The following is a 25,973-nucleotide window of genomic DNA, read 5'->3' as shown; positions in this document are numbered from 1 at the left end:
TACATTTTAGATATTGTGTTTCTTTTTTTTATTTATATCATTATAAATAAAATGAGCAAGCGTAATAAATTATTTTTTAAGTTATGTATTTATATATTTTTAATTTTAAAAAATGTAATTCTTCGATTTTTAGCTAAACACTAACTTCCCAGTTAGTGTTTATCCCATCAATGGTAACATATGTCAGATATTTTATTCGCTGAATTTTGAAATGTTACTAATTACTTTTACCTGATTCAAAACCGTTTTTAAGTGCGATCATCTATTAAATTAGCAACTTGTTTAAGAATAGTAGTATTTAATCCAGTATTTGTTGATTCTTCTTTCGTAGAATTTAGTGAATTTTTCATATTACCAGAATTATTTAATGAATTTGATATTGTTTCAGCTAAACCTGATAATATAAATAGTTTTTTTTATTAGCTAAATTTGATTCTGATTTGAATTCAGTTTTAACGCCACTGTCCTCCTCACCTAACAAACCTTCACTCAATCCATCATTTGCATCGATGTTACCACTAAGAAAAGTATTCATATTATCTGGATATCTTGTAAAATTGGAGGATAAATTTGATGGTGTATTTAATCCATTTTGTACTGCATTTTCACCCTTACCAGCAAACAAACTTTCAGTTGATCCAATATTGTCTGCTGTGAAATCGTAATCACCACTTGGCAAAATATTCATATTATCTTGATATTTCTTTAAATTAGAGGCTATATTTGATTGTGTATTTAATACACTTTCTACTTTATTTTTACTCATATCAGCAATCAAATCTTCACGCGATCCCGTAGCGTTTGTATCGATTCCACCATTTAGTAAAGCTTTCTTATTGACTGGATAATTTCTTAAATTAGCAGCTGAATCTGATAATGTAAATTCAGTTTTGTTTTGTGTTTCTGATAAATTTGATGCTTCATTTAACCCAGTTTTCATTGCATTTTCACCCCTACCAACAAACAAACTTTCAGTAGATCCAATATTGTCTGCTGTGAAACCGTAATCACCACTTGGCAAAATATTCGTACCACTTGGATATTTTGTTAAATTAGAGGCTATATTTGATTGTGTATTTAATACACTTTCTACTTTATTTTTACTCATATCAGCAAACAAATCTTCAATCGATCCCGTAGCGTTTGTATCGATTCCACCATTTAGTAAAGCTTTCTTATTGACTGGATAATTTCTTAAATTAGCAGCTGAATCTGATAATGTAAATTCAGTTTTGTTTTGTGTTTTAGATAAATTTGATGTTTCATTTAATCCAGTTTTCATTGCATTTTCACCCTTACCAACAAACAGACTTTCAGTCGATCCAATATTGTCTGCTGTGAAATCGTAATCACCACTTGGCAAAATATTCATATTATCTTCATATTTCTTTAAATTAGAGGCTATATTCGATTGTGTATTTAATACACTTTCTACTTTATGTTTACTCATATCAGCAATCAAATCTTCACTCGATCCCGTAGCGTTTGTATCGATTCCACCAGTTAGTAAAGCTTTCTTATTGACAGGATATTTTCTTAGATCAGCAGCTGAATCTGATAATGTAAATTCAGTTTTGTTTTGTGTTTTTGATAAATTTGATGCTTCATTTAATCCAGTTTTCATTGCATTTTCACCCTTACCAACAAACAGACTTTCAGTCGATCCAATATTGTCTGCTGTAAAATCGTAATCACCACTTGGTAAAATATTCGTACTACTTGGATATTTTGTTAAATTAGAGGCTATATTCGATTGTGTATTTAATACACTTTCTGCTTTATTTTTACTCATATCAGCAAACAAATCTTCAATCGATCCCGTAGCGTTTGTATCGATTCCACCATTTAGTAAAGCTTTCTTATTGACTGGATAATTTCTTAAATTAGCAGCTGAATCTGATAATGTAAATTCAGTTTTGTTTTGTGTTTTAGATAAATTTGATGCTTCATTTAATCCAGTTTTCATTGCATTTTCACCCTTACCAACAAACAGACTTTCAGTCGATCCAATATTGTCTGCTGTAAAATCGTAATCACCACTTGGTAAAATATTCGTACTACTTGGATATTTTGTTAAATTAGAGGCTATATTCGATTGTGTATTTAATACACTTTCTGCTTTATTTTTACTCATATCAGCAAACAAATCTTCAATCGATCCCGTAGCGTTTGTATCGATTCCACCATTTAGTAAAGCTTTCTTATTGACTGGATAATTTCTTAAATTAGCAGCTGAATCTGATAATGTAAATTCAGTTTTGTTTTGTGTTTTAGATAAATTTGATGCTTCATTTAATCCAGTTTTCATTGCATTTTCACCCTTACCAACAAACAGACTTTCAGTCGATCCAATATTGTCTGCTGTGAAATCGTAATCACCACTTGGCAAAATATTCATATTATCTTCATATTTCTTTAAATTAGAGGCTATATTTGATTGTGTATTTAATACACTTTCTACTTTATTTTTACTCATATCAGCAAACAAATCTTCACTCGATCCCGTAGCGTTTGTATTGATTCCACCAGTTGGTAACGCTTTCTTATTGACTGAATATTTTCTTAAATTAACAGCTGAATCTGATAATGTAAATTCACTTTTGTTTTCTGTTTTAGATAAATCTGATTCTCTATTTAATCCTGTTTTTAATGGATTGTCACCCATATCAGCAAACAAACCTCCAGTCAATTTTGTAGCGTTTTCATAGATTCTACCACTTAATACTGTATTCGTATTACCTTGATGTTTTTTACAATTACAAGCTACATTTTTTGGGGCATTTAGTGTATATTTTATTGCTTGTGCACCCATATCTGCTAACATTTTTCCAGACGATTTTAAGGCATTTGCAGCAGTCATTCCTGCTTTTACTCTTTGTTCAAAACCAGCATTCGTTAAATCATTTGTAGTATTTGCATCTCCAGCTACAAGTGTACTGAATGTTCCCATTTCGTTTAATAAGTTATCAATTGTATCGTATTTATTTTTATCATCGGCGTTTATTAATGGTTGTATATCATATTTTCTTGTATTTTTTAGAACGAAAGGTAGTGCCCCTATTCCAAAAGGTGATAATAATGAACTGTTTGGCTTTGTTATATAATTTCCTACACCTCTTTGTAAATTGTCAAAGTAAGGTCTGATATTTCCATACGCTGCCATATGAGCATTGTTATAACTTCTAAATCGATTAGGTATGTTTCTAATTGGGTTTAATCCCATATTTCCAGAAATATCGTTGAAGTTACCATTTGCCTTCACTGAAGCATATACACCAAATTGTAGATGTGGGTTAGAATAATATAATCCTTGAGTTACTGAGAACTAAAACATATAAAAATTTTTTTTTAGTAAGAAAATGAAAACATAATAATAATTAAAATTAATTAACTAATAATTATTAATAATTAAAACAACCGACTTTTAAAATATCTATTTTAGAGATCGAACTAAAAGTCGGACAAAATATACGAGAATGAGATGGTCCTGAAAAGAAATAACTGAAATGAAAAATTTCAAACCGGTTGAATTTTTACGTAATATATTTTTTAAATAATATTTTTGGATCGTATTTTTTACGTAAATTAATATTAAAAATAATTCAGTAAGAACAGCTTCCTGATAATATTATATTTTAGAAGTGTACTTGAGACCTTGACTTTCTTTTCTTCTTATGTTTAGCATTCGGAACCACTGTAAGGTATTACTTCAGAGGATGATATGTATGAATGTAAATGAAGTGTAGTCTTGTACAGTCTCAGTTCGACCATTTCCGAGATATGGGGTTAACTGAAAACCAACCACCAAAGAACACCAGTATGCAGTATATAGTACTCAAATCCGTACAAAAGTAACTGCCTTTACTAGGATTTGAACCTTAGAACTCTCGACTTCAAAATCAGCTGATTTGCGGACAATCTGAGCACATCATTCAAAATATCTATGACACTTTCTCTTGGGGGGACCAGAACTCAGGCTACCCTAAAACTTAGAGGTGAAGGTGAAAATTAGCCACTCACAAGCGGCGAGTCAAGTGGTGGTGTCGGACGGTGTGGGAGTTCTTTGATGCGGTTGCTTTGTTTAACTGACATCAATAGTTTACCTAAGGGAAAAGTTTCCTACCGCGATGCTGTAGGAAGCTAAGCGAAAGGTATGGCTGGCTACCAGCCAGATTAAGGCTCCAAGCGCTTTAATAGTGGACAGGTACTTGCTGGCATTCAGCGGCCTAGGCGTGGCAGCGAAATGCTGTCTTTGACGAGATAAATGTAATTATTGATTATCATATATGTTTTAGTAGTTGACGAGATGCACCTACCCATTTTAGTGATATATGACAAATGGGCGGTAGAACACGCAAGCGAGTGGTGTCCTACCACGCTTATTCCGCTCACGCTTTTTGATTAGCTTTAGGAGCTAGTTAGGTCCTGGAGACTCATTAGCGGTTTGTGGCACAGATATTTGATCTTATACTTTAGGGCGATCGAATGGGGTGGTGGTGGGAGAAATCCTTAGCAAACCAATGACACTTTCTGAAGAGTAAACAAGGCAGTGGTATTGTTATAGATTCCGGGCTATTGCGGCATCTTCGGGAACGAAAAGCTGATGAGGTAGCCAAGAGAGCGGCAACAAATGATCTTGATCTCCGATTGGAATTGACGTTTGACAGAGACTTAATGAAGGCAGTCCGTGTCAAACTATGTACTCAATGAAATAAGTTCTCGCTGCTGAGACCTAACATCGTCTCACATGGCATCAAGGAGAACATCTTCGATAAACCTTTTACCCCAAACGAGAGAAGAGACAAAGTCATCCTAACGAGGATAAGGATTGGGCATAAAATGCTACCCCACGTCCCTCTATTTGGCTCTCCTCAGTAGAACTGTGAGGCGGTGTAATGTAAAACTGTCCGTAAACCACTTGCTTATAGATTACTCAATGTTCGGAACTGAACATCAGTCGTCAGTTATAGTGGGTTAAGATGTAAAAGCTTTGCTCAAACGGAAAAAATTCTTCAAAAGTCTGTTGCAGTCTGTCTGTGAAAGTGGAGTGAAAAACTCCGATTGGAATTGACGTTTGAGAGAGACTTAATGAAGGCAGTCCGTGTCAAACTATGTACTCAATGAAATAAGTTCTCGCTGCTGAGACCTAACATCGTCTCACATGGCATCAAGGAGAACATCTTCGATAAACCTTTTACCCCAAACGAGAGAAGAGACAAAGTCATCGTAACGAGGATAAGGATTGGGCACAAAATGCTACCCCACGTCCCTCTATTTGGCTCTCCTCAGTAGAACTGTGAGGCGGTGTAATGTAAAACTGTCCGTAAACCACTTGCTTATACATTACCCAATGTTCGGAACTGAACATCAGTCGTCAGTTATAGTGGGTTAAGATGTAAAAGCTTTGCTCAAACGGAAAAAATTCTTCAAAAGACTGTTGCAGTCATTCTGTGAAAGTGGAGTGAAAAACTCAGTTTAGCCGGTTTGCTTATGTGAGATCCCTCATAAATATTTGTGCGTAGTGAAATGGTCTAGTGGTTATTTTCCTGTTTCGCTATTTGTTATCCAACATTTGGTGTTTATTACGTATTTAGTTATGGATATTTCGTTTTATTTAAGTCGCTAATGACTCTTATCGTTGATGTGACTATAAACAAACAATGAAAAAAAGATTCAGATTTTCGTTGATGTTTTTAAAATGAAAATTTGTCACGAAATTGTACTTTTTCCCCAGAAATATCTGTAAAAATAAAATTAATCGGTAAATACTGTCGCCATAATGAGGAAAACAATTTTTTTTTATTTTATAAATTCTTTTTTTTGTAAAGTTGTATGAAATAAAGACGTCTTTATAAAGAATGAGAAAAAAGAAAATTCAGATTGCAAGGAGTTTTTAACTGCAACAATCGTAATAAGCGAAGACTAGCTTACATTAGTAAAATATTACTCTTGATAATGATACAGCCATCTTCAAGAATCATTCCATGCCCGGCTTACTAAAGAAAGTTAGGAGTGAAATAGTTTATTTTTATCCTCTTGATAATAATAGTGATATGACTATACAGAAAAAAAATTAATCGGTATCAAATAAAATAGGAATTCTGAATACATTAATTACAGTAAAATAATATTTGAGTTCATTTTAAACAAATATTCAGAAAATTCAGGCTTCATTATTGTAATTAAAAGGCTCAATATAAATATTACAGTTTTAATTCTTAAATTAAATTTTTCTAATCACGATGGACGTTCAATGATTAACGAGACAAATTGATGTAGAGAAAAACGATTTATTCAATGACAATAAAACTCTTGCTGTTGTATTGATAATAAAGTGTTTATCTTACTGTTCGAACCATTCGCGTACCTCTTTTTTAACCGCTTCTTTGTCGTCGAACATCTTGCCGCGTAAAAAGTCTTTGAACGGGCCGAACAAATGAAAATCGGACGTGACAAGCTCTCGGCTGTAAGAAGGATGTGGCTACACTTCCCAACCCAACTTCTCGAGCGTTTCTTCCGTTCTCTGAGCGATGTAGTGGCACGCGTTGTAATGCAAGAGAATCATACCTTTTGAGAGAACACCCTGATGTTTTCGCCTTATTGCGGCTCACATTTTCTGTTAGAACGGGTATTTATAGTACCTACTGTTCACGGTACATCGTTCTTTTGAATAGTTACTAAAAATGGGCCTTTCAAATCCCAGAAGACCGTCAACATTACTTTACCGGCTGAAGCGTGGGTTTTGAATTTTTTTTTTTGGTGGACGAATCCGGATGTTTCCACTCAAGACTTTGCCGTTTTGATTTGAGGCTCGAAATGGTGATTCTACGTTTCATCAAAGGTTATTATACGATCTAGAAAGTCATTATCTTCCACTTCAAATCAAATCAAATTTTTCTTTTACTTAAAATAAAAAAAAAAAAAATAACTCACCACTGGAAAAAACCCTTTAACATTTAAAAATGTTATATATTCAGGCAGGTTCCCAATTTTATTTATTTTAAATTACTAAAGTTTTCATATAATAAATTTAAAATTAAAAAATATAAAAAAAAACAAAAACTAAGAATAATTTATTTAAAAGTCGCATAAATTAAAACTAGATACAATAGTAAGAATATTATAAAGTATGATATGAATTTAAAAGTGAATAATTCTTCAAGTTAAAATCTACTTCGCTAAAAAGTTTTAAAAGTAATTTCTATGTTGCCAACTTAAAAAAATATGACTTAAAATTTCCCTCTAGAAATATATTTTAAGTAACCTTATTCAAGTAGGCTAAGTTTTCTTCTTTGTCTACATATTACATTTAATTTTTCCATTCTTTCTTATCTTTTTATAAAAATTCTTGTTCATATAATTTTAATACTTACAAGTTATTATATCAAATAACATTACAGTTTTTGATATTAATTTACACTATCGTTAATATCTAAAGCTTTATTTATCAAAAAAAATTAAATATATTCGTATACGACAATATTTTTCGATATATACAGAGTTATCATAAAAGAATGGTGCGGTTTTGAACATGGTTTAAATTAAAACAGAATTAGTTACAGTTTATGCTTTTTATTTTTCAAATTTGTCGTCTCAAACATTTTTTTATATAATTAAAAAATTTCAATATGTGCGCCCTTAGTCGCTCGACAATTGTTCAAACGATAATCAACTTCTCTCCAAACATCAGTTAACATTTCTTTGTTAACGGTTGTCATTTCTTCATTAATCCTGTTTTTTAAGTGGTTTAGGTCGCAAATTTTTTAATTATAATTATTATTATTAATATTAATATTATTAATATTATTATTAATATTATTATTATTAATTATTAATAATTATATTATTAATTATTATTATATAATTATAATTATTATTTTTTAATTTTTTAATTATAAGTGGTTTAGGTCTAGACTCCTTGGAGGCCAAAGTATGGATCCTTGACGGCCTGTCCATCGATCTCCAAATTTTTCGTTCAAAGCGTCCGTGACCAATGCATTGAATTGCGGGGGAACACCATTTTGTTGGAAATGAAGTCGATGAATGTTTTCGAGTTCATTTCCGGCTGAGGATAGCAATAATCGGTTAACATGTCAAGATACACGACTCCATTAATTGGTTTTTCAGCAAAGAAGAAAGGCCCTATTACAAGATTTTTCATCACACTACACCAAACATTAACTTTAGGCGAATCGCGTTGTTTCGCGAATATTCGTGAATATTCGTGAATTGTGCCTGTTAACGCATCCATTCACATGGAATGTAGCTTCGTCTGTAAAAATTATATCATCTAAAAATGATTCGTTTTCACTTATTCTGTCCGACATTTCAACAGCGAAATTGTAACTTTTTACACCATCATCGGGTTTCAATTTCTGCAGTATCTGGATTTTATAAGCGTGTAATTTCAGATTTTTATGTAAAACTTTGTGAACTGTTGATTTTGGAATACCTAATTCGACCCTTCGACGGGTGATGGTGTATAATTAGTTCAACCGTTTCGTCTGGTACACTTGGTCTTCCGGTTGATTTCTGTTTCTTAACCGATCCAGTTTCTTCGAATTGTTTGAACCAACGTGTTATGTTATTTTGGTGCGGTGGATCGCTTCCGAATTCACGTCGAAACGTACGTTGAACTAAAATTACAGATTTTAATTCAGCCATCAATAAAACACACTTTGCTTTGTCTTTATCCGAGAACATAGTACCTCAATAAACTCACCGCAACGACAATACAAGAACTGACGTTGTGGTTACAACTGCTGATAAACAAACTTTTGGGTTGGAGGCTTTCAGGGATACCAATATAACATCTAGAAATTTCCCTACAATCTTCCTACGAATTACTGAAACCGCACCATTCTTTCTGATAACTCTGTATTTTATCTTAGTGTATAACTATTTTGGTAATTTCCAATAGCTCTCATTACAATGTTTTTTTTTTTTTTAGTGTAATAATTATTGATTATTTTAATTACAAACTGACTTATAGGAAATTGAACGTGTTTAAAACTCATAGTTTTATTTCATCACAGAAACTCATTTGACCGAAATTTAAAAACGTATATACCTAATCTTTATTTAGGATTAAAAAATGTACTTCTAATGTATTTGTTGAACACTCTGTTCATCGAAACTTTTGTAATAAATTAAATTACAATAAAAGTTAATGGACTAGAATTATTTTAAATTTTAACAATAGTCTGAATTTAAATAATTATTGAACATAACAATTTTATTTCTCACTAGCAAACCAGGCAATGCTTCGCTATTGCTAGATTTGATTATATGTATGTACATTAAATGAACACAATTGAAAGTTTGATAAAACATTAACAAAACTAACATTACAAAATTTTACTTTTTTCTTTTCCTTTTTTTCATTTTCCCCTTTCTTTCCCCGATTTTCCCTTTCCCTATTTTCCTTTTTCCTCCCTTTACCGTTCCTTCCCCTATTTCTATTTTCCTTATTTCCTTTTCCCCTTTATCTTTTCTCCTTCCCGTTTTCTTTTTTTCTTTTTCCCTTTCCATTTCCTTTTCCCGTTTTCCCTTTATCTTTTTTCCATTTTTCCCTATTTTCCTTTTCCGATTTTTTCCTTTCTCCCTTTTTCCCCGCAAGTAAATCGATCTAGTAGTTTTTTACTCTGTACCGGATACATATATCGGATTGAAATGGAATCGTAAAATGTTTAGTATAGCGTGTGTTGCTTTAACGTCCAACAGATAGCGTTGTTTTTATAAAAAGCATGTTTTTACCTGTTGCAGGTGTGACACCTTAGGTATATAAAAATACCCGCGTATTCGAATGCAACGTTGTGTCAGAATTTCAAAGCAATCGGTGAAGAAATTTCGGAGATTTAAGATTTTGAACAAACGAACATTTACATTTTTATTTACGTATATAGATAGTATTTCAACTTAATAACTAAATAATGTGAATTGAATGAATTGTTAAAAAATTATATATTAATTTTTTTTTAATTTTTTAAATTATTTATTTGAATAATTAGATCATATGTTGAGTAATTTATTATTTAAATAATTACTTGTTACTCAACCAGATAATTAATGAGACTGAGAAATAAAAATTTTGTTATAATTAAATCAATTGTAATGAGGGCTTTTTTAAAATACAATGATAATAATATTCTTAAATTTAAAAAAAACTGACCACACAGTTGTAGAATTTTCTTGCGTTCTGGGAAAGTCCTAAAACTTTGGGTTGTTTCTGATGCACGGCTTACACATACACACACACACACGCGCGCGCACACATACACACACAGACACACAAAGAGAGAGAGAGAGAGACACACAAACACACACGACACTCTGCAAAAAATCATTTCCTGAATGTGAGTAAGTTAACTGCTTCATACATTAAGAAAAGTGCAATAAGAATTATAAAAATAATTAGTTCAGCACAGACTGTCTGAAGTTTTAAGCGAACATATTTGTTCTCACACGCGTGCACGCACACACTAAATCTTGATAATTTAACGACTTCATAAATCAGAAAATAAGAATTCTGAGAAAACAATCATTTTCAGATCGGCGCACCAGTGCTTGCATTCTAAGAGAACCTCATTGTATTTAAACTTGCAAAAAGACACACACCGTGATTCATATGATGGCTCTATATTTTTGTGATAAAAATTAATTCCATCTTTAATTAACATACATAGACAACTTTTTAACAATAGATAGTAACCTCCTAAAATATTTATTTAGAAACAATGAATCGCATCTGACACATTTAGTTTTTTGTAAAAAAAAATTAATTTTTTTTTTACTTCAATATTTGACTGGTTTGATGCAGCTCTCCCAGATTTCCTATCTAGCAGTGGTCGTTTCATTTCAGTATACTCCCTACATCCTACATCTCTAACTATTTGTTTTACATATTTTAAATGTTGGCTGTCTGCACAATTTTTTTCCATCTACTTGTCCATCCAATATCAAACCGACAATTCCAGGATACCTTAACATGTGGCTTATAAGTCTGTCTCTTCTTTTAGCTATATTTTTCCAAATGCTACTTTCTTCATCTGTTTGCCGCAGCACCTCTTCATTTGTCACTTTATCCACCCATCTGATTTTTAAAATTCTCCTATAGCACCACATTTCAAAAACTTCTAATCTTTTCTTCTCAAGTACTCCGATCGTCCAAGTTTCGCTGAATATATAAAGCTACGCTCCAAACATATACTTTTAAAAATGTTTTCCTCACGTTTAAATTAATTTTTGATGTAACCAAATTATATTTCTCATTGAAAATTCGTTTCACCTATGCTATTAGGCATTTGATATCGTTCCTGCTTCGTCCATCTTTAGTAATTCTACTTCCCAGATAACAAAATTCTTCTACCTCCATAATCGTTTCTCTTCATATTTTTAAATTCAGTGGTCCATCTACTTTATTTCTACTACAGTTCATTACTTTAGTTTTGTTCTTGTTTATTTTAATAAGGTAGTTCTTGAGTAAGAATTTATCCTTGCGATTTATTGTTTCTTCTAAATCTTTTTTACTCTCGGCTAGAATCACTATATCATAAGCAAATCGTAGCATCTTTATCCTTTCACCTTGTACTGTTACTCCAAATCTAAATTGTTCTTTAACATCATTAACTGCTAGTTCTACGTAAAGATTAAAAAATTACGGATAGGGAACATCCTTGTCGGACTCCCTTTCTTACTATGGCTTCTTTCTTATGTTCTTCGATTATTAATGTTTCAGTTTGGTTCCTGTAAATTTAAACAATTGTTCTTCTATCTCTATACTTAAACCCTATTTTTTTTAAATGCTGAACATTTTATTCCAGTCTACGTTATGAAATGCCTTTTCGAAGTTTGTAAGTGGCATGTGTGTCGGTTTGTTTTTCTTTAATCTTCCTTCCACTATTAATCTGAGCGCTAAAATTGCTTCTCTTATCCCTATATTTTTCCTGCAACCAAATTTGTCTTCTCCTAACACTTCCTCCTCTCCTCTCTATTCTTCTGTACAGAATTCTAGTTAAAATTTTTTATGCATGAGTAGTTCTTCACGTTTTTTCTGCTCCTGCTTTCTTTGATATCATTACAATAACACTCTTTTTGAAGTCTAACGGAACTTCCCCTTTTTCGTAAATATTACACACCAGTTTGTGTAATCTATCTATCGCTTCCTCATCTGCACTGCGCCATAATTCTGCTGTCTATACCAGAAGCCTGTTTCCTACTCAAATTCTTTATTGCTGTATTAAATTCTGATCTCAGTATTGTATCTCCCTTTTCATCCTCTTCGGCTTTCTCTTTTTCCTCTATAACACCAGTTTCTAATTCATTTCCTCCGTATAACTCTTCAATATATTCCCCCCTCCTTTCAACCTTTTCTTTCGTATTATAAATCGGTGTAGTATCTTTATTTAACACATTAGATTTTAACTTATGTACCACAAAATTCTCCTTGTCTTTCTTGTTTTTCGTCTATTTTACCAATGATCATTTCTCTTTCCACATCTGAACACTTTCCTTTAATCCACTCTTCTTTCGCTAATTTGTAGTTTCTTTTTACAGTAATTCTTAATTGTCGATTGGTCCTTTTACCGTCTTCATCACTTACATTCTTATACTTTCTACGCTCATCCATCAGCTACAATATATCCTTTCATATCCAACGCTTTCAACCTGTTCTTTTTCTTCCGCCTCAATTCGCTTCTACTGATTTAATAATCTCCTTTTTTACATTTTCCCATTCTTCTTCTATATTTTCTACGTACTTTTATTAGTCAGACCTCTTGTGTGTGTGTGTGTGTTAATGGTGCGCACACGCTCGTGTGTTCGTGCGCGCATGAGTGTGTATGTATGCATGTATTTGTCCTCACGCGCGCACACACTCATCAGAATATACACAAAGCGAAGTTCAAAATTACCTAAGTGTATAAAATAGATCAGAATTTAAGCAATAAATGAACATTAAAAAACTGTTCGTTTTGCCGGATTTTAGTATATGAACAAATTTATTAATGAATATTTTTGTCGGTAATATTAGCCTTTTATTTTCGTTATAATTTCTAGATTAATGAAAAATAACAAAAAGTCGTTTTATAAAACTTAAAAAATTGTTCCAGTTTTGATTAGGTTTTAATAAATTCAGTAATATTAATTTATAAATTCTGAAACTTCTTTTATGAAAAAAAATAAATAAATAAAATATGTATTAGCTGTAATAAAGATCGATTTACCCACCGGGTTGGTTTAGTGGTAAACTCGTCGTCGTAAATCAACGGATTTCAAAGTCGAAGTTCTCAGATTCAAATCCTAATAAAGGTAATTGTTACTTTTATTCGGATTTTAACACTACATCGTGGATATACCGGTGTTCTTTGCTGGTTGGGTTTCAATTAAGCACACGTCTCAGGAGGAGACGACCTGAGTTTGTTCAAGGCCACAAATTTACCGGTACAGTTACTTTACACTGATAAATCGCTAGACTTTAATTGTTGATACCACTATAAAAAATATTATTTTTAAAAAAATCGATTTTTGTTGAACAAAATAAAGTATAAATTTATGTTTCTTATGTATTTCTTAATATTAAAAAAAAATGTTAAATTTTAACTTTTTCTTTTATTTGGAAACACAATACAGAGTGATATTTTAGTCCCGTTACCCAATTTTAAATGTAATTTAAGAAATGGAAATTTAGGTGGAATAAAAAAATGTATTTGTTACTTACAAAAGAGATGTAATAATAAGCTATTACGTACATAATTGTTAAAGGATATGCTCAAAATGCCCACCCCTTGCGGTTATACACGCACGGACTCTTTTCAGCATATTAGCAGAAACTCTTTTTAAGAGTTGCATTGGAAATATTCGTGATTAAGTCTGTAATATTGACTTTAAGTTCATCAATAGTGTGAGGATTGTTTTTGAAGGCCTCGGACTTAGACCCACAAAAAGCTTTTGTTTAAAATTTTTTTAACAAATGGGTAACAGGACTAAAAAATCACTCTGTATTATTTATGATAGTAAAAAAGTATTAAAATTCTACATTTAATTACATTTTTTTTCTTTTTAATCGAAAAATTGAAGTAAACAATATGTCAGTTTTAATTAAAACAAATAATGAAGAGTTACAGTTATAAAACTGTTTTAAAATTGACATCTATTTTTACTTTCTATAAACCGAGATTGACAGCAGTTTTAATGAAAATATTTCTTTACCTCATAATCCAAATACCATACTCTTTTTTAATTTACAGTGTTAAACTAAACATATGGATCGAAATAATTTGGTTAAACACACATAGTTCAGTGCAAACAAAATGTTTCTAAAATGTTCCTTGAAACCGCTCATTGGATATAAGCCTATATTTTCATTTAGCTTATGCTTATCACGTAACAATTACTTTTTATAAAGAATATGTAATCGCTAATTTTGTTTAATATCGCAGAAAGTTATGAAGCATTGAAATGAACAAAAAAGAAATAAAAGGATTAATTTAATTTAATTACTAACAGATGCTCGCGTCTTCGCTTACAAACTATGATTTTTTTGTAACAATATATATCGCTAATAGTACGTGTAAAATATTTTTTTATTATTATTTATGAATATCCAAAGTTTGAAGTAACAGATTCATCATGATTCATGTGTCCTTGTTATGTAAAATCAATATTTGACAATTTTGAAATATTTACAAACATACAGTAACGCGATTCATATAAATAGTGATAGATGAAATCTTTAATTCTATAGAATAATTAAAATAGAGTATAATACGCTCACATAACCACATATCATCAAGCAAATTTATGGACTAAATGAGTTCATAAAACCTTTCGATCAACTCCGACATTGAAGAAACTTAACGATGCGACAGAGGGGCGGAGCGAGTAATGTAGCGCTCTATTGGACTAACTTGTGGGCGTATCAGGCGGAGCGAATAATGTGGCTATAGCACTTTTGTGGGCGTGTCAAGAGATAAGTGAATAAAATTTGAATAACTAGCGTTATTTTTAATATATCAATATCAAACGAAGTGGAAAATCTTCTGCTTAGAGCCTGCTATAAGTGTGCAAGTGTTTTATTGAAATCGGTTCAGTAGAGTATGAGATTATCGCGAACATAAAAAAACCGTCAGAGATTTATTTTATGTAATAAATAATATATATATATATATATATATATTATTTGAGTAATTTTTACATATTTTCTACAAATAAATAGAAAATCTTAAGAATAATGTAAAAATGTACTATGTGTAATATGAACTCAAACTTTTTGACTGAGCAGTAAGTGATGTACAACTCTTTAAATACAAGATTTTTTTTAATTTTCGTGACGAATGATGTCCTTACATTTTTTTTTTAATAATCAGTGATTCATTGGCATTATATAAAATAATGATTTTTGGGATTTATTTTTAAAACGGTCCTATTCCTTAATTTTTCTTTTTCTGAATTACAAATATCGTAACGTAAATTATTTGTGGATTAAATAATAACATATAATATTAAATTTCTTATCTTATCTGTTGTTATAATATGTTTCAACCTGTCTTATCATGTATATATAAATGGGCTGTGTACTAGTCGACGCTTTGGAAAATTTAAATCATGTTCTGTGTGTGTTTGCTGAACTTGACAATTATTCGCTATTTTCATCCGTCATGGATTTGATTGACTGATTCCATGACGTACTAGATAAAACCATGCTGTTCGTTTTTTACAAGCCAAAGGAATATTAAATAATTCTAGTTTTTGCATGCAGGGTCATGAAATGTCTCTTTCGTTAAGCGGTAGGGAAGATTAATGGCATTGTGCAAAGGTGAGTTGTCGCAATTCTGCTAGTCAACGGGCGATACGTAGCTGGAGTTGAGCAAAAACTACAATTGTAAATTGTATATTTCCTGTAACTTGTAGTAGGGAATTTTCTTTTGTAACGAAGAATTTAGTGTCGGTAATGTCCTTGTAACTGATTGAAATGACTATAAGGGAAGGGTATGCGAACATGTTATCCCATAACCCAGTAATAATAGGCGGGAATGATCTGAACGTGAAAATAAGTACCTCATTTTTCAAATCGAAAATATAATATGGGGGTGTTTTATCCTCAACAAAAGAGTTTGCAGGAATTTTCAGAGAAACCAAGGAATGTATCCTATATGCTATTCTCGATCAAACTAAAAACACGTTAAAGGAGAGTGTTAGTAGACTTTTTTTTTTTTTTTTTTTTTTTTTTTTTTTTTTTTTTTTTTTTTTTTTTTTTTTTGTTAAAGAGGTGGAGAAACCCCATTTACGGACGCCGAAGCAGAGTGTCGGACTCGGTAACAGGTTCCGCAAGATGATATTACGTATATATTGTATTCCTGCGCACTACCGACTAAACCTCCACCACTGGCTACCCTTTTCCTATTACAGTAAGTGTGCTTTTCATCAGAAAGGAAGTAAACGCCCACATATACATCCAAACACCACTCAGAAAGACGCACACACGAGCAAGATCATATAAAGCAAAAGAACACCACACACGCAGCACAAATTAACATCAACCACAAACTACATACGTCGCAACACATCACATGTCACATCCACCCACTTAACAACAACACACTCGTCAAAACTTACTCAGCATACAGGAGCAACACACCAATCGCACACCATGAACACATACAGATTCGCATCATAGACACATCCCTCAACATACACAGTCACTGACATACAACATACCAGTTACCACTTACCACAGGCGACAATTGGACGCATAATACGAATGCCCCCGATCTCATCACACCCAGGCGTCGACCAGGGACGAACATAATTTCTAATTGTTAGTTACGATGATGTATCTATGTACAGTTTTACACACCAAATTGTTAATCACTCGTTAACTCCAGATTCAATTGCAGGGGTGCATACAAACACATGGGAGAGTGTATGGGTAGCAGCGAAAAGACGCTTTCTCAAGGAATGTGATACATCAATATCTACGTTAAACTCCTATCTATACGAATTCATATATCGCAAACGTAACATCGATAGAAATCTGTTTCGTCACATTTTCCTGAATATCGCCTTGTTTTTGTCTCAGCATAATACTTATTTTTTTTACATTTATTTATTTTCTTCAACCAGTTTTCCAGTTACTGCTGAGACTAGGTGTGTGTGTATGGGTGTGTGTGTGTGCACGCGCGTGTGTACAAGCAAATGCAATTATCGCTTCCGGCTTGCCAGACCTGACGTAGTGCAATATAAGTGTACCGGTAAACATGTAGTGTGGAACAGACTCAGGTCGACCATTACTGAAACATGTGGTTAATCGAAACCCATCCACCAAAGAATACCGAAATCAGCAGGCTAGCATTCAAATCCATATAAAAGTAATTACCTTTACAAGGACTCGAACCTTGGAACTCTCGAATTCAAAAATCAGTTGATTTTGGGATGACGAGTTAGTCTATTTTTATACGACTAGTCAAAAAGGAGTGCAATGTAATTAGGGTATATGTTTCTTACATAGTAGCGGCCGAATCGATTTAGATGTATGACCTCGCGTTGGAATCCTTATATTACCCGTATTGTCATAGACTATATAAATATGTAGATATAGTAGAGATTTGCCGGTTGAAGCACAAATTTTAATGAGTCGTATTAATGAACTGTGAACTGTGAGTCTCTATTGCTGTATTTGAACTTAATGAATCAAATCAATCGAATAAATAATATTACAAAAATAATAGAATTAAATTTACAATAAATAAAATAAAATTAAGTAAATTTAAAAAAATTCTGTCTAATAATAATGGACTTCCCGTGGGGAATGCGTGTGAGACTAGAGTGGTGAGGTAATGCGAGTAGCTCGAGCGAGGCTAGACCGATCATCACCATCAAATGGTAACAAACGGGAGACCCTGGGATGCTGTTTTGGGAGGTGGAAGGAGTGCTTTTATAATATCTCTGCAATCATCCGATTTTCAAAATTCAACCGAGGTATTTGTTAGTAGGTTGAAGATTAACTTTTGTACATCAGGTACACTCTCGATCTAACAAATAACGGTTATTCGGAAGTTTTGTTATAGCTTCGCAACCAATCTTCCGATTTTCAAAATTCAAACAGGGTATTTGTTAGTATAATACAAAATTACGATGAAACCAAACCAGAACAAAAATAAACTTTTACACTCAGACAAATCGAGTGATCTGCGCTACGCCGAGAGCAGCTTGAACCCGGCGAGCTCCCACAACCGGTCTTTGTAGAGTTTGATGACGGTAAGATTAGAAGTAATGCTGTCGGCATCGAATTGAGAATCGGGCCCACTATTGTCGAATTTGTTGTTTTAGGGGGACAGAGCAAAGTTGAAAGGTGTATGCTACCACTAATACTCTATTATGCTGGGCTGTGACGGTGCATCAACTACAAGGAACTACCTTAGATAGAGCTGTCGTAGATCTGAGCACTCACTTCTTTGCCAAGGGTCAAGCCTACGTAGCACTGAATACCGTGAGACAATTGGAGAGTTTAGCCATTATTTGTTTGGATTTAGAAAATTGGTGACTTGAAACAGATCTTACATCGATAGCAAAATGTTGTTCTTCAACGAAAACCTTTAAATGAAGTCCGGGTTGCATAATTTTTCACCAGGTAATACCTGGTGAAAAATTAATCAATAGATAACTTTATAAGCCTGCTATTTTTATAACATGAAAAATATATTTAAACAAATTAAAACTGTCTGAAAGTTGATTGGTCACCATTATTTTATTTAATTAAATACTGCATAATAATATTTATTCCTTTATTCCCATACCTTGTTTGCTTTTTTCAGTTCGATTTATTGTCTCTTTTTAGTTCAATTTATTTATTTAATTCTAAATTTTTGGTTTAGCGATTTAGGGAATGAGTCCGCTTCTGAAATAAGATTTTGAATTTTTTTTTTTACCATATAATTTTTTTATATATATTTTTTACAAACAGAAACCAGTTTTTTAATATTTAAAACGAAACGAAAAAAAAATTTAAAAAAAGAGATGAAATCGAATTCGAACCGATGTGCCTTTCCATTGTAATATCCAAATATTTCATCAATAAAAATTTTATTTGAATATAACTCAGGAACCAAAGAAAATAAGTACCACTTATTATCGTTGAAAATCTCTCAATGTGGGCTTTTTACTACAGTTAAGAAAAACTCCAAAATCGAAATTGTTTTTGGAAATTGCTTTTTTAGATACTTTTAATTCAGTCGATTGCAATCAAAAGGAGAGGTGTACAACTAGATGTTACAACAGGCCTAAATCCAAAATCTCAACATCCTACGGCTAATGTTTTTTTAATTATAGGAGATACATACGTATATACAGACGTCACGCCGAAAATAGTCAAAATGGATATTTCTTTTGAAATCTAAAAACCGAAATTTTTCGCGATCACAATATTTCTTTTACTTCGTACAAGGAAATGAAAAGTCATTTTGCTAGTTTTATTTTTATCTTTTTTATTTTTAAGTGGGTATAAATCTTAATTACATTTTTTTAAATATTTCCAAAAGTTTCCTTTTATTTAAATTTACTTTTTTTTCATAAAATTTTTATTACTGAAATGAAATTACACAAATTAAAACAAAAGTTTTTTTTTTTTGGACGCACATGAAAGTTCTTTATTAGCCGCCGAAAGGGATGATTTTACAATATATAAACTAATCCACTGAGTATAACGATATATAAACTATAACAGAAAAAAGTAAAATGAACAAACAAAACGTGCAATAACATAGGTAAATTAGGAAATGTTAAAGCATAGTATAATATACTAAGAAAATATATTATAAGTATCAGATAATCGAATGTAGATGTTCAGCTTTCAGAAAAAACAAGATAATCGATACATCCTCAGATTGTTTCCTAGAATATTCTGGATGGTAACTCCTAATTTAAATTTGTGACGCAACACCGCATAACACACGCAGTCCACAAGTATATTGTAGCAAAACCGGTATAACGGGTTCTGAGTAACAGATTCCTGCCAATTAAGAAGAAAGTAGTAGAAAATATAATAATGAGAGGAATCCAGAAAGGGGCTAAAAGAAACCCTTTTAGTAAAGGTTAACAATCGTTTTTTGTAATATTGCCAACTGACACACCTAAACAGATGTTCGTTCCGTGAGAAGAGTTACCGGACCAAGGTTAGGAATGCACGGGAACGAAAAGGCGCGGTCGAGCATTCTCACGTTCATTTGGGGTCTGGTCCGGCAGGTAAAGAAAGGGGTATAAATGGCATTTAAAAAATTAAAATTTAAAAATTAGAAGAACATTTAAAAATTAGTCCCGCGAGGAGAGTCTGAACGATGAAGTCTGCAGTGTGAGTTCTGTGAGACGTCAGTCAGCGAGACTATTTTGCGAGGAGGTCAGTGAAGGAGCGAATTTCGAGTGCAGGTTCAATGCAACTTAGGTGACGCCACGAGTAACTCCAGTACAAGAAAACAAGAAATGGGTCGGTAAGTTACTGTAACACTATAAGTGATAATATACTAGATAATATGTTAAATTTCATTCATATACTGTTAGGGTAGTTTTATTTGTGGACAGCAAAGGTATTTGCAGTGAAAAAATGTTATACTTATCTTATTTATTTTTGTTAATGCAATACTAACGGTTAAATGTGTTAAGACTAGCGGTAATGCTATGTCTTTTGTCAGATTCTGTTTTGTATGTAATCTCTGTTTATTATTATTATTAATATTATTATTATTGATATCTTATATTATTATTTTTTACTGTTGCCATTATTGTCATTGTTCTAATTAGTACTGTGAGATGTTTTTTTTTATTGTCTATTATTATAACTGTGTTTATGATTACTATACTATTTTTATTATTGGTTTGTCTTTTTTATTTTAAATTCTTAAAGTAATAAATTGTAATTATATAAATATTTTCATTTGTCAATCTCTCAATATTATGATCAAGCCGCGATCACGCGATAATATGATGTATCGTTAGTTGGTAGTTGTAGTGAACACAAACAAGCGCATCGGTCTGATACATTAGGTGTCCATGTTTGTGAGATTATTATGCGCTACTCGCAAACGGTAGATAATCACCTCCTCTCGACGTTTATTCCTGATTGAAGAACTCCATTGCAGCACAGTATCCTTGATGTAAAGGAAATGAAATTATTATTATTATTAATAACATTAAAATATACACATTTTATATATCTTACCTGTAAACGAAGAAATGAAATGAAAAATAACAAACAATTTTTCATCATATCAATTATGAAGAATTTGTTTTTATTTAGGAAATGAAAGTATAATCGTTGTTTTTTTTCTATAAAATTGTTTCCAATTCAAATGAACCAAATGATATTTTTTACATTACCTTATATACCTACAAATTGTGAATTACTTGAAATGAAATTTAATTATAATTGTACATTATAATATATAATTACATTATAATATTGATTGGAGGAGATTTATTTCAATCAAACGCACGCGCGCGAGCGCACAAGAAGAGAGAGAAGACTTATATGTAAACAATTTGCAAAGATTGTTTTTTTCTTATTTTAATTAAAAAAATAAATAATAAATTGCACGCTGCCGTATAATAATTACTTTCTACTTTACATATATTTATGCGTAGCCTTCTTTGTTTGTAATTAAGAATTTAAATTACTTTATTTTAATTAAATTCTATTAAAAAAAAATACATATGTGTTATGCTGTATATTTATTATTATTATTTTTACTTGAAAAACGTATTCTTTTTTTTGACTGGTTAAACATATTCAGTATTGCTATTGGTCTACGTAAGCTGATTGAGCTACACTTGTACGTATTAACTGTTGTACCAATCTATCGTTGTAACTACGTCCATTTTTACTTCCCTGTACAAAGTAAGGGAAGTATGCTATTGCGAAAAATTTCGGTTTTCATATTTCAACGGAAATATCCATTTTGATCATCCCTAAATCAATTTTGACCAGTTTTGGCGAGACGTATCTCGCATAACTCAAAAACGATTAGCCGTAGGATATTGAAATTTTGGATTTAGAATTGTTGTAACATGTAGTTGTGCACCTCCCCTTTTTATTTCAATTGACTGAACCAGAAGTGTTCAAAAAAGCCAAAATTCCAAAAAAAATTGGTTTTTGGACTTTTTCTTAACTGCATTAATAGCCCTCATTGAGAGCTTTTCAACGATATATCATAAGTGGTACTTATTTTCATTGGTTCCAGAGTTATAGCCTAATAAAATTTTAATTAATGAAATATTTGGATCTTGCAAGAGGAAGGCACATTGGTTTGAATCAGACTTCATCTCCTTTTTTTCTAATTTAAATATATTGATTTATTAATAATCAATAACCTCTGATTGTAAAAAAAATTATGATAAATAACAATTCAATAATAACAATAAAAATCAGATTATGAAAAAATATCAGAAGTTATTAATGAAATAAACTTTTATGTACTTTTATTGTACTCAAAACAACACACGATCAATATAGGAAATGAAACTTTAAATGGTCTGCAGTATGCAGGTTTCAGAATAGCCGGGCCCATCTTAAAAATAGTAATTTTACCTGGTTACCCGTATTTCGTACAACGATAAGTGTTTTGTACTTTTCTTAGGGTTACTTGGCAAACACCACAAGAAGGTGACCGTACTTCGTTTTTCATTATTTATTTATTTTTTACTCGCAGACCCGGCAATGCTTCGCTATAGGTGTATTTGAGTATATATACAAATTAAATATAAACACAATTGAAAATTGAAAGTTTGATAAAACATTGACAAAATGAACATTACGGAAGTTCACAAAATTCAACATTTCCCTTTTACCCTTTCTCCGTCTTCCTTTTCCCCCTTTCCTTTAATCCCTTTTGGATTTTTCTTCTTTCCCCCATTTTTCTTTCCCCATTTTCAATTCTAATACATTATTTTCCCCCAGTCCTCTTTTCTACTCCCTTTCCCTTTCATTCCCCCATTTCTCTTTTCTTTATTTCCCTTTCACCTCCTTTTACCTTTTCTTTTTTCTCCTTTCCCCTTTCCATTTCCTTTTTCCCTTTTCCGTTTTCCCCATTTCTCCTTTTGCATTTAGTCTTTCATCGCTTTTTAGCTTTTTCCTTTTCCGATTTTTCTCTTTTTCCCTTTTTCCCTTTTTCCCCGCGCGTAAATCGGTCCAGTAGTTTTTTAGTCTATAGCGGACACACCTATCGGAAACACTGAAATGGAATCGTAAAATATTTAGTATAGGATGTGTTGGTTTTTACATCTAACAGGTAGCATTGTTTTTCATAAAAAGCATGTTTTTGCCTGTCACAGGTGTGACATCTTAGGTATATAAATAGTAGGTATATTAAAACACGCGCTTATTCGAATGCAACGTTGTGTCAAAATTTCAAAGCAATCGGTGAAGAACTTTAGGAGATTTAAGATTTTGAACAAACGAACATTTACATTTTTATTTATAGAGATTTCTTGTTTTTTAATTTAATATCTCCGGAGCAAATTCCCAACCGCTTCGCTTACACAGTAACAATACCATGGCTGTGTTTGTTTATTCTCCGCTCGTTCATCGTCGCATCTTTAAAACTACTCTTCTCATTAACCGAAACAGATTCTGAATAAGACAAAAATTTTACTTTGGCTACGGTTTGGCCAAAGTAAAGTATAATATTTGCAACGAACATAATCCGGTTTTTACCGTAAGCAACTAAACCGGCCACCATCTTGAAATATTTCGTAACGGTGCTAATACCAAATTTTTTCCAACTGGTAAAATTATGTTCAATTTAAATCTCAGCTCAATCGCTTGAGTAGTTTTTCCGTGAAAGACTAACAGACACACAGACAACACTAGATATTTATATATATATATCAGATATACAAACATAACTCATTCACACACACACATATACATACATAATATATACGAGTATATAACAAAATTTTGGATGAATAAAACTGATCAAGAATCTTTTCCACTATGGGACCGCATGGTTTAAACTTTTTTCTATAGAAGTCAACTACTGAAATAACAACTGTACTATTAGCAATAATTACTGAATTTATTGCGCTGTTTTCAAATACCGTTAATAATAATAATTATTGTATTTCGTTTACTTTTGTTAAAAAATTATAATTTGTATATTTAACGTTAATTAGACGAGATTAGCGTATAAATCGAGCGTAGGTTATATTTGGTTAGATTATGTGAATTCCGTGTACTGACGAATCGTATGTATATCAACAAAACCAAAAGGAAAAAGTTGAAGCCGTTCATTCCTATAGTGGTAAAGGTCCAATCAAATATACAAGCGTTTGATAATTTTTAAAAGTTAATAACGTTAAATTCTTTCTTTTTCCTGTTTAGGCTCCGGGATTACCGTTCCGGTATTACTTCTAAAGATAATATGTATGAGTGTAAATCAAGTGTAGTTTTGTACAGTCTTAGTTCGACCATTCCTGAGATGTGTGGTTAATTGAAACCCAACCAATACAGAACATCGGTATCCACGATCTAGTATTCAAATTCGTATAAAAGTAACTAACTGCCTTCACTAAAGGCAGTTACGACAGATTATTATAACATTATTAAATATGAGCATATATATATATATATATATATATATATATATATATATAATTAAGTATATACATAATATAATATATAAAAAAATCCATTAAGGCCTAGTCCAACTTCGGTAGAAATGTGTTGCCACCGGAATTTCCTGATTTTCGGTGAAACATCGTGAAAGCATTGTGTCATTCTTATATCATACTTTTCATGCTTTCTTTGTGTCATACTTTTTATTAATTTTGTTTTTTTTTTTATTTTTATTATTTATAGTTTTATTGTACTACATACGATTTGTATTTAGAGATTTAAAAAAAAATACATTTTCTAAGTTATAAAAATGAAGCATTAACAATGGTTATTAGCGCGATGTAAATTGGTAAAGCATGAAAAGGTGCAATACCTGACCGAGATTTGAACTCGGGAACTCCGCATAAAATGTCGAAGCGGTACCTACTCGGCCACAAAGGTCGACTACATTTATTAAAAGTGTCATATCAATATTTAATTTTATACAATTTAAATACGTATTTAATAAAAGGTAGCGCTGATTGGTTTTTAGTGAACTAACAACTAAATAGTAGAATAGTATTAGTTACGAAAAGGTGCATAGACATTAACAGGAGTACTGTAGAGGGCACACAATACCTTATTGTGTACTCGCTGCGCGCAGAGTAAACAGAATTGAACATGTTTGTATCATATCAGTTGCAACCGTAGCTTACATACTGCTGTCTTTTATAGAAGCGTCATTCTGAGAAATCTTAACAATTTAATTTTTGTTAGGTTAGTGCAATGGTTCCCAAAGATTTCCGAGTCGCTGCGTCCTTTTTCAATAAAAATTTCCCATGGCACCCTAAGTAAAAGTATGACTACTCGTTAGTAAGAGGTAAAAATAAATAAAACTCGTGTATCTTCTTTTTTATTTTATTAACATTAAATTAATAATTATAAGTGTCTTGGTTCAATTAATTATGAAGCTTTTACAATATTTCACGGCGACCCTGCGAAGAGGCCGCGGCGCACAGTTTGGGAATCACTGGGTTAGTGAGTTGTTTTACTGTTAAATAACTAGTAAAATTATTTAACTTTTTTCTAAGTATATTAATATTTTTTTAATTACTATAATTTTATTAAATTAATTCGTAACAAATTTATTAATAACTTTTAATTTACTAAGCATTTGGCACCGTTTGTATTAATAAAATTATATAAGTTCCATTAACCAAAAATTTTAAAAGTATATATCCGAATACTTTCGGAGCCGTTACTCAATCACGGATTTTCCAAAAGATGTTAATTCAAATACAAATGTATAATTGTATTTAAATTAAAATTGTTACGTTCATAATAGTCGGTCGTCAAGGAATAAAATTAAATTGTACGTCACTAACACCGTAAC

General features: G+C 31.7%; 1 protein-coding gene across 1 annotated transcript; it reads right to left on the bottom strand.

The window, feature by feature from the left end:
• LOC142333514 (uncharacterized) lies at positions 1 to 21,346 on the bottom strand. The gene is made up of 2 exons (XM_075380777.1): positions 21,209 to 21,346; positions 1 to 3,325 (listed from the first exon to the last, which is right to left on the bottom strand). The coding sequence occupies exons 1-2, from the start codon at positions 21,254 to 21,256 to the stop codon at positions 389 to 391; spliced, it is 2,985 nt and encodes a 994-aa protein (XP_075236892.1). The 5' UTR covers positions 21,257 to 21,346; the 3' UTR covers positions 1 to 388.
• Between the last annotated feature and the right edge of the window lie 4,627 nt (positions 21,347 to 25,973).

Source organism: Lycorma delicatula, chromosome 12, assembly GCF_047948215.1.
Source record: "Lycorma delicatula isolate Av1 chromosome 12, ASM4794821v1, whole genome shotgun sequence".
NCBI lineage: Eukaryota > Metazoa > Arthropoda > Insecta > Hemiptera > Fulgoridae > Lycorma > Lycorma delicatula.
The sequence above is the reverse complement of the archived record's forward strand: the minus strand, read 5'-3'. Positions and strand labels throughout refer to the sequence as shown.